This window comes from Scaptodrosophila lebanonensis, unplaced genomic scaffold, assembly GCF_003285725.1.
Source record: "Scaptodrosophila lebanonensis strain 11010-0011.00,11010-0021.00 unplaced genomic scaffold, SlebRS2 tig00000089-arrow-pilon, whole genome shotgun sequence".
NCBI lineage: Eukaryota > Metazoa > Arthropoda > Insecta > Diptera > Drosophilidae > Scaptodrosophila > Scaptodrosophila lebanonensis.
Genome location: NW_022060565.1, coordinates 2,206,085 through 2,216,297, shown reverse-complemented (window position 1 = coordinate 2,216,297; position 10,213 = coordinate 2,206,085). Strand labels below are relative to the sequence as shown.

Sequence of the window (10,213 nt, the reverse complement as noted above, 5' to 3'; positions counted from 1 at the left end):
TTTGTTAAGTGTTTTGCAACAAAGTTTTTGCATGCTTTTTTGCTTGAAGAATGCGCCTCCTTCTGTGGTTTCTGCTGTTGTTTTTGTTGCTTGTGCCATAACCCGACTCACTGCTTTTCGCATTGTCGTCATCGTCGTCATGGTCGTCATCATTGTAGTTGCTACACTCGTAGTAGTTGTTGTGCTGCCTATCGGACCTGGGCCCGGCAACAATGTGAGCTAAGCTTCCGGCGCTATGGCCGCTGCCATAGTCTTGCTTTATAACAACACTATTGCATAGATATCTGTACGGGAGTGCGACTATACGTGTGCGTGTGTGTGTGTGCTTGTGTGTGTGCGGCAGTCATAAGTTAACTGCAAAATTACTTACATTTTATGCCGTCACAATATGGCCGGCCATATGTACATACTTGTACTTCTACTTCTGCTTGTATATTAAGGCGTTCGCTCCTGCAATTGGACGGACACGCTCAAGTGCCAGAATCGAGCCACTTGACTTTAACTTGCTGCAACTCTTGCGCTCTCCACATGCCTCAAGAACGACATTGAGATGGGAATAGTTGTGGCAGGGTGAACCACCCAACAATCAATTGGCAATCTATGACTGCTGCCGCTGCCGCTGCTGCTCCTGTCGAGCTACATTAGAATCAATGGCCACGTCGAACATGACGGCGAGAGCGAGAGCGAGACCGGATATCGTCATTGTGTAGTGACAATAAATTGCAAACATTTCCACTTTAGCCATTGACTTGAACGCCACTCCGCCCATGGATCTGGCACTGGTCTTGACTCTAGCTGTGGCCCCGGGCTGGAGATCGGGTGTTGGCGTTCACGCTGCCTGCTGGCGTTTAGTATCAATAACCAGTCACCGCTTGTCTATGACTGGAGTGGTCGCAAGTATGTGGGTGACGGTCTATTTGTGTGCGTGTCGGTGCTTGTTTGTGTGTGTGCGTCGGCAGGTCAGTTATGCTTCTAGCTGTACTTCTGCATCTGGCCCACGCCCTACTTCATCTGCAATGGAAACGGATATGTGCAGTCAGCCATTTGATTTCATTTGTGCCCTGTACTTGCTTACCTTTAAGCCTTCCCAGCTTGGTGGCTCATCTGTCATCATTGATAAGCAATTGCACAATTAACGCATGATTGCTCCCATTGTTGCCATCCCTGGCATTAGACGAAAGGTATCTTCGCTCTGCTACAGTTTATCGTGCACTTATAACGTGTCTCAGGGGAACAGGCCAGCGTCGATTATAAAGTACCCTACATACAGAAATCATTATATTGAAACAGTATTGAATATTGAAACTGGCTTAACAGATAGCACAAATTTTGAATACTACGAAACAACTATTTCTGCAAGAACTTTCTTTTTATATTTATTTTGTTTTTATTCATTATTTTTTCAGCAACAAACAAAGCTGTTGATGTAAAAAACAATCAATACAGAAGAGAACTTTAGCTAAATAAGACTAAAGAATTAAAAAACCAATATAAATTAACCAACCAATAGACCTAACAAAAAAGGAATAGAGATGAAACAAAAAACAATAACAAATCCAAAATAAGTAACTTTAAAATTATAGTAAATTAAAATTACAATTAAAAATATAATTAAAAGGTAATTCAATTTTGTTTGCCTTTTTAGTTTTAGACAAAATTGCATTTCAATGGAAACAACAAAATTATCTCAATAATAAAATTAAATTACAAATAAAAATAAACAAAAATTTAAGGTAAAAATTGTAGAATATAGGTATCATAATTCTGGATTTAAGTGTGATAATCACCGTGCGATTTTGTGGTATGTTTCTATAACTCTTCAATAAATTCGCCAAAACATTTTTTCTTATGATTTACTGACTATAATAAAGTTTGATTTAGGTAGAGTATGTCATGTAAATGACGTAGCTTAACCCTTTCGGCACTGAATTGTAAGCCGGAATACTTTTAAAAAAATTTCTATCTATACTACTCTGCATAAGGAACGCAGATATGAATATTTAACATAAGTTACAAGCTTGCTTCAAAATGAAGAAATATGCTTTTTGTTTGGATACATTAGGAAGCCAACTTGTGGTTCTCCATATATTTAACTTGATAAGGCAAATAAAATAACGTCTGTGTGAAAGAATTTATATTGAAATCGTAAAGCTTTGTAAGTCTTTGCTCGATTGTTATTTTTCTATTATTAATTCGTATTTTCATCATATGTTTAATATTTTGAAATGATTCAAGTCTACTAGCAAAGTTTGATAGTTTCTAGCTGAGATGGCTATTTCGATATATTCCCTCATGCTGATCATAAAAGGTCATTCAGTCTACGTCTGCACCTCACATACTATTTTAGAAACATATTTGAATATCGTTTCAGCCATCGAGAACTGGCTTTAAAACGTCGTCTGTCCGCATTTTACGGAACCAAAATCATGGACCCATATAGAGTCGTACTAGGGCTAACCGATTGTGATTTTTATCGTTTGTATCTGCGTATACTTTCTCAAAATCTGTTTATTCTATAAATTATTTACCAGCCAAAAAAAAAAAATTACATTTATTGTTGCAATTGATTGAAAGAAATCGTTGCTAGTTATCGAACACTAATTTAATATTTAATCCCTTAAAAACTCGGATGAACAATGGTCCCGGCAAAATGTCAGTCCTTAAGATTTTCAGCATATACGGAATCAGATTCTTCAAAACAGTTGTGTGCGTGTAAATAAAGATTTTGTTTACCAATTGGCAATTATTCAAGCTTTTGTGAGTTCATTTTATTTAATTGCGGCTTTTAACGAACTTAAGTATTTGATTTTTTTTTTGTTTTTTTTTTTGTTTTTTGATGTATTAGTACTTGCAATCAAGTATCTGTGAGGATTCTTTGTGTTACAAGCCCAAAGTCCTCATTTGAATACGTTAGAGATAAAAATCCTTTTACAAACGATGTTGCCTACGTTTTGCCTACACATTTCCTACCTTTTGCAAATCAAACGCTCTCATAGGAGCAGCAACAAAATATGAAATGAAGCTGACGACGAAGACGAAGAAGAAAGTCGTCTCAGGTTGGCTCGCATAAAAAATGAACATTTAGCTGAGGAGAAAGACTGCTTTGAGTTTGCATATCTTTGCTCGGCAACCAATTTGAATACCAACCAAAAACTAAGTGTCTACGGCCCATACAACAAAGACAAGCCAGGATAAAGGGGGCCGATGAGGCATCACGGTGCATGCCAGGGCTGCTCTAGGCGTCTTTGAGGCTGCTTTGAAATTTAACACAGTAAGCAGTTAGGTTGGCGCGTGAGTCGTGGGCCAACTGTCTGTCCGACATACTATCCCCCCTCTGGCCCCCGTCCCCTTCACGTCTCGTCCTCTTCCATGTTATCTTGCCCACTACGCTCGATACACTCGTACATACTCGTGCTTATGTACAAGCCTTTGATAGTTAGGCAAAAGGAATTTTGCGCAGGGTATCTACTTTGAAATTGCGCTTTAATATCCATAAGCAAAACATCAATGCAAAATAGTTTCACGTTGACCCCACGCTGATCAAAAAACTTCAAAATCCAAGAATTTGCCGGCCCGGCCCGACTGCCAGCCTGTCTGCCATGTTGCATTAAATTGCTTTTTGTTCGCAAAATAAGCTCGAACTGCTTTCGCGAGCGCAGCGAAAAAAAGTTGTTTGTTTCCAAGAAACATTACATTACAAGCCAGCAGGACCTGTTGCGCGCTTGAGTTGAAAGTCAAGTCACTCAAAACTCTTGACGCACCATCTTAGCCATTGACTGTTCCTTAACCAACAGCTTTCCGACTTCACGCAAACGAAACCAGTGAGAAAATTAAAACTAAAATCAGTGCTGTCACATCAATCATACGCAACGTTGTACAAATTTTATTTTATAGGACACGATGCACTAGAAGGCCGACTATTAAGGAAATAATTCATGACTAGCACTAAGAGTTTGTTGATTGAACACACATATTCCTGCTCTAATTAGAACATCACACTTATTTGCTTTAAGTGAGGAAGTAAGACATAAAAAACATTTAAAAACAGTATTTTAGTGAGTACGAAGGTTTTTTTACTGACGCCACTAAAACATCTCAATTAACGTCTGTTTAGACATTTTCAAAGGTATGGGATTCCTGGAGATGGTGATGGAGTATTCTTGCATGCTTTGTAGCTATATCCTTTCATGTGTCCTTTTTCCTGAAGGCTCTGATAGTGACTAACTCTCTCCCTAAGATATCGAGGGGCAGCGCCACGCTGATGCTTAGTTCCGCCGATCGTAGCGTGAGAGCGATTGGTTTTTTCAGCGCTGACTACCACACCAATGGATCGAATGATGGCCATATAGAACCATTACCCCACACTAGCTGAACCCTCATCTGGTGCTAACGGCTTCGTTAAAGAAGTAGAGAGCATTTTTGGCTTTCATAACTCTCAACTTGTCAGTACAGCTTCCTGTATGGGACAACTCCCAAGTAATTTGCTTTCTTGCTAAATGGGAGACCTTACGTTGCATTGAAATCATATAAATAAATAATATTATTTATGAACATCCAAGAAAAACGTTGAATCCAAGTTGAATCCACACTTTTTGCAGAAATTACTTAAAACAATAAAAAAAAAAACAACACAAACGAATAGATTTAATACATTTGTGGGATTGCAAAAATCCCACTCACCGTATTTATATACAAATTTCAAAAGTAATTTAAGTAAATGCCATAGATATAGTGCTATGCTGCTCAGCAAAATCAAGCAAGACTAAAAAGCCATTGAGCCGATGGAAAAACAATCAAATCTCAAACAGATATCGAGGGCACCCTTACCATTTAGAAGACCTTAGTATTTATTGATCTTATAAGCAATCATGGGTATAACGTTTGAAGATTGTCTGCATTTTATAGTTTTCCTTAATCAATCAATTAAGATGAGTTCAAAATTAAATTAAATTTAAATTCCAAAATTTCAGTTTCAATAGACCAATTATCATAAAAACAGAAAAGAAAAATATACCCTTTGAAAAACATACCTTTGGCGCATGCACATAAGCTGCTGCTCTACTTTAAGTGCAAGACTGTATCCAATATAATGTAGGAGAAAAGCTTACAATCACTGAGTCATTGCAATTTTATTCCAATAAGTATACAAATCTGAGCTCAGCGACCATAGGTATATGCTGTGTTAATGTTAACAAATCTTACAAATAATCTCTTAGCTTGCAAAAACAAAGCATACATATCTAAGTATATAGCTTGCTTGTTGATTTGTTACTTTTATACAAAAAAAAGGGGGCCAAATTTTATCCTTGTCCTTTTAAACAGCCAAAAGGATGCCTACTATCAGCTGAGCAACAGGTATTCTGGAGAATGCTTTGCCAACAGCCCGACAATTTTCGTGCTCATAATTAATGAATTGTGGAACGTCAGCGAAGGATGTGCTCGAATACTGAAGTTGAAAAGTTTCTTTATACAAGTATGATTCAACAATTTCTTTTGACCCTATCGTATACCCCGAGACTCTGCAATGTGCAATCAGTTGAGTACAGGTGTGCATGTATGTATATATATACAAGTATGTATGTATAGTATGTACGAGTATAACCATTACCACGAGCAGAAAAACACAGGCAAAAAGCGTACTTCAGGTTGAAACAGCTATCCAATCAACTAATTGATGCCAAAAAAGCCTGAAGAGACCAAATTCCTGGCCAGTGCGCGCTATTCAAAATCAGCAAATACTTTCAATTTTTTCTCATTTCTGTTTCTCTTTATGTGCGAGTATTTTCTGTCTGCACTACATGTCTATTAACAAAATAGAAATGCAATAGAAAGGCATTTGCCCAAGTTCTTACTGCGAGTTCCTAAACCGACGTGTAAGCACATATGTTTGTTTGTACATATACTATATAGTATATGCATGCATGTGTAAGTATGTATGTACATATGTATGTATAAGGCCGAAGGCAATCATCCTGTCTGTTTGTTGAACCAGTGTCAGTGCGTCTGGTACTCGTATCTACTTATAGTATTTAAGCTGTCATTGTCGCGGCTAAACTAAACTTTTGGGGCGCGTCAACTTCAGCGCCCACATCCCCACTCCACCCGACCTGGATTACCATAGTTACCCCGACAAGGTACACTTAATGCTCTCGAGCACCCACTAGCACGTGATTTCCAAATTATTCTTTGATGTAAGTAGCTGAAAATGTCATAAGCTGCGGCTGCCAAAAGTTAGATTTCACTCTTGCCATTCACAATCGCATTCCCATTCCCACTCCCATCAACAATCCTCAAAGAAAAGCAATTTTGAGTTGTTGCTAATGAAAATCTTACGATATTTAATTGAATTAATTTCTTGTGTATGTTACTACAATGTACAACGTGAACGATTTGTAATCAGGCTTCTGTCACTTCAACCTGTTCAAAACTATATATGGAATGATGAAATGACGTGACTAAGGCTGTGCAAAGCACTTTCAATTAGCACTTGAAGCTCAGAATGCATAACTCAGGGCGCTTGTCCCGATATCGGTTTCTACCTAGGATGTTTCCCTTCTTCGATGTGACTTTCTCCTTCCTGCTATCTGTCTGCACAGTCTGAGGTTTTGTTACCTACTTGTATATATACATACGTGTACATATGTAGCTGCATATGTACTTAGGTACATAAGAGAATACGAGTATATATGTCAGTGCGCGGTTTCTGTGGGCGCCTGCACCGCCCCACGCCCCCTCTTGAGTAATGGTTATTGGCGAGTAGATCAAATGATGGACAACTCTGAACTATGCTTGGAGAAGCGTTTGACATGACTGCGGTTTTATTAGAATCCTGACACAAACAATGCCAACATCAACATTGAGAGATTACATTGGCTTGCGTGACAATATTTAACTTAAGTTCTGCGTCTCAGTATATTTCAGAATTTCGTGTCAAAATGGTAATAGCGTTTATCGTTCGAATTATGAGCCTGCGCTCGCAAAACTTCACCCTCACTCTCAAAGGTTCCTGAGGGTTCCCCTGTAACATAGCAGTCGACAGTGACAGAGTAGATGCTATGGTGTGGCTGGTGGTAGGGGAAATTCCCCAAGTCTTGTATCAACTGTTAGTCTTTCACAGGTACTAGAGAGGGAGAGAGTTTGGGTAAACTATTGGATAAATCTTTTATAACCATTACATTTATAAACTCATCAAAAGCAACATTAATTCCAACTGCAAGCATCCCTTTTTTAAGCCTCCCCACATACAAGTAGCTGTCGTAATCTCTTAAAGATGGATGCCACAACTTGTATTTTCATTTATTTTCCATTTACCGTACAAATTTATGAAACTACTTGTATCTAGAATACACATTTGTATATGATTAGGTGATTGTTATTACCCAATTTTCTAACCTGCACAATATTTCTGTTTGCCGCAACGTTATGTGCTGTTTTAAAAGCTGAGCAGAGAAGTGTAATGGTGGGAATTATAGGGAGGATCAACTCTACCTGAAGCATGAACTTGAATATGAAGTTCAACCAATTATAATTCATCCACGAAAATGGCTAATCAGATCACTAAAGGACTCATTTAAGTTATATTTACCCTCATCAAAGAATTTGATATGCAAATCCACGGTAGAAAAACAGAAAGTGTAGATTGTCTTTTTTTTGTGACTAGTACTACATTAATTTATAAGAACTATTCTTGTAGTACTAGGAATTAATAAACAAATAAACAAACAATAAAGAGTACATATTGTAGTAAGCAACTCTTCTAAAAGCAAAGGTTCCACAGGCTCCAAAGGTTTCAGAAGAAACTATGAAAATATAAATGTAATACAGGTACCCTTAAACAAAACGATTAAAAAGCAGAAGAATGCTTCAGTTAGGTGGCAAACGATGAAGGGGTTTCCCGCTTAAGCCACGAAGAACAACAGGAATTTGTTGCCAAACCGATCCTAATTATTTTCATACAAGGTAGCCTAACAACAAGACTAGATTCGTAAAGAATCTCCTGGCATTTGATGTAGAAAAAATATGCAATTTCATAAAACTTTTCATCCTCAGCTTGAGTTCCTAAAAGACACAAGTAAACCTTGAATCTGGCATATCTTCAAATAAGTTGTAATAAACGGGCAACAAGGACGATGTGACCCGGAAGGGAATATTTTTGTCAGACCAATAGCTTTGTTAATAAAATTCAATGCTCACCTTAAAGCTTTGTATGGCTTTGGAATACCGTGGGCCAATGGAATCCATACCTTTCAGCGAACTACTTTAAGGTGAGAAACATCAAAATTTAAATTCTGTATTAGGTAACACGTGTCTATAATTATTTAATTGATTTAGTCATAGCTTGCATAGCTAGGCGGGCGAAAAGTGAGCAGCGAAGGAACAGCAACTGGCTTACTTCCCTAATAAGAATTTTATGCACTTATCCGCAATATATCCGTAGAGCCGATGTCTATATAAGCACGAGTGCATACACTGGTCAGCACAGAGAGAAAACGTTGCCATGTTCGGTCGGAAGAAGGAAAAACGCGAGCTGCGCACTTTTAAGGACCTGACGCGCTTCCCCCTGGTCTTCTACAAGACCATTGGGGAGGATTTGTATGCAGAACGGGACAAGAACCGATTGCGTCGCTATCTCTTCCGCATCTATCTGATTTGGGGCTTTCTCAACTTCAATGCGTATGTGGTGGGAGAGATCGCCTATTTTATAGTGCACATTACATCGACGACGACACTGTTGGAGGCTACGGCTGTGGCGCCCTGCATTGGCTTCAGTTTTATGGCCGATTTCAAGCAAATCGGCATGACCGTTAATCGGAAGACGCTGGTGAAGTTGTTGGATGATTTGTCGGAGATGTTCCCCCTGACGCTGGAAAAACAACGCTCCTACCATGTGACCTTCTATGAACGACACATGAATAGTGTGATGACCTTGTTCACCATTCTTTGCATGACCTATACGTCGTCGTTTAGTTTCTATCCGGCCATCAAATCAACCATTAAATATTATTTTATGGGCTCTGAGATATTTGAGCGCAACTACGGCTTTCACATTTACTTTCCCTATGATGCGGAGACAGATTTGACCGTCTATTGGTTCTCATACTGGGGCCTGGCGCATTGTGCCTATGTCGCTGGCGTTTCCTATGTCTGCGTGGACCTCCTGCTGATTACCACCATCACCCAACTGACTATGCACTTCAATTATATAGCCGACACGCTCGAGGCCTACAATGGCGATGACCACAGTGATGAGGAAAATGTGAAGTTCTTGCAGGATCTGGTCGTTTATCATTCTCGCGCCTTGGAGTAAGTTGCCAATTATCTCATATCGCTTCTCTCATTGAGCTTGATACCTCTTCTTGCAGTCTTAGCGAGGAGGTCAACAACATCTTTAGCTTTACCATACTCTGGAACTTTATTGCCGCCTCTTTTGTCATTTGCTTTGCCGGCTTTCAAATCACCGCCTCAAATGTGGAGGACATTGTGCTGTATTTCATTTTCTTCTCAGCCTCGTTGGTGCAAGTATTTGTGGTCTGCTACTATGGCGATGAGATGATATCTTCGGTATTCTCAGTATCCCATGACAATAGAACCTTGTCTAATCTTAAGAAATTTGTCTTCTGCAGAGCTCTCGCATTGGCCATGCCGCCTTCAATCACAATTGGCTGTCCTGCAGCACCGATTACAAACGTATCCTACAGTACATCATTATGCGAAGTCAAAAGCCGGCCTCTATCCGACCACCCACATTTCCACCAATATCGTTCCAAACGTTTATGAAGGTCATCAGCATGTCGTATCAGTTTTTTGCACTGCTTCGCACAACTTATTACGGTTGAGTTTTTCCTTTTTTATTTTTTGTACTCGTATACTAATCTACACGGTTCAATAAATATTATTCAAATGATTTGTTACTGAGGGGAGTCCATTAACTAACAAATATCGGCCTGAGGCGTTCGTAGTTATAACATCAGAATAAAAACAATTTTGAAAATTGGCTGTTAATGCACATTTGTGGTATGTATTTAAATGTTAAGACACAAAGCCCTACTTCCGTCGGCTTGACTTGGACAACATATATTTTGTATTTATTTTCACAATCGGCAAAAGGACTCGAACCATTTGTGGGAGATTTATTCACAACAATTCGGGAAGAGGCAACTAAAATTAAATAGCGAACAAATGACAAATAAAACGTATAATGAATCAAAATTCG

The 10,213-nt window shown here is 38.8% G+C and overlaps 1 protein-coding gene across 1 annotated transcript; it reads left to right on the top strand.

The window, feature by feature from the left end:
- The first annotated feature begins 8,497 nt into the window (after positions 1 to 8,497).
- LOC115626970 (putative odorant receptor 92a) lies at positions 8,498 to 9,836 on the top strand. Its single transcript, XM_030522485.1, has 3 exons — positions 8,498 to 9,303; positions 9,363 to 9,561; positions 9,624 to 9,836. Exons 1-3 carry the CDS (start codon positions 8,498 to 8,500, stop codon positions 9,834 to 9,836), a joined length of 1,218 nt encoding a protein of 405 aa, XP_030378345.1.
- The last annotated feature ends 377 nt before the right edge of the window (positions 9,837 to 10,213 follow it).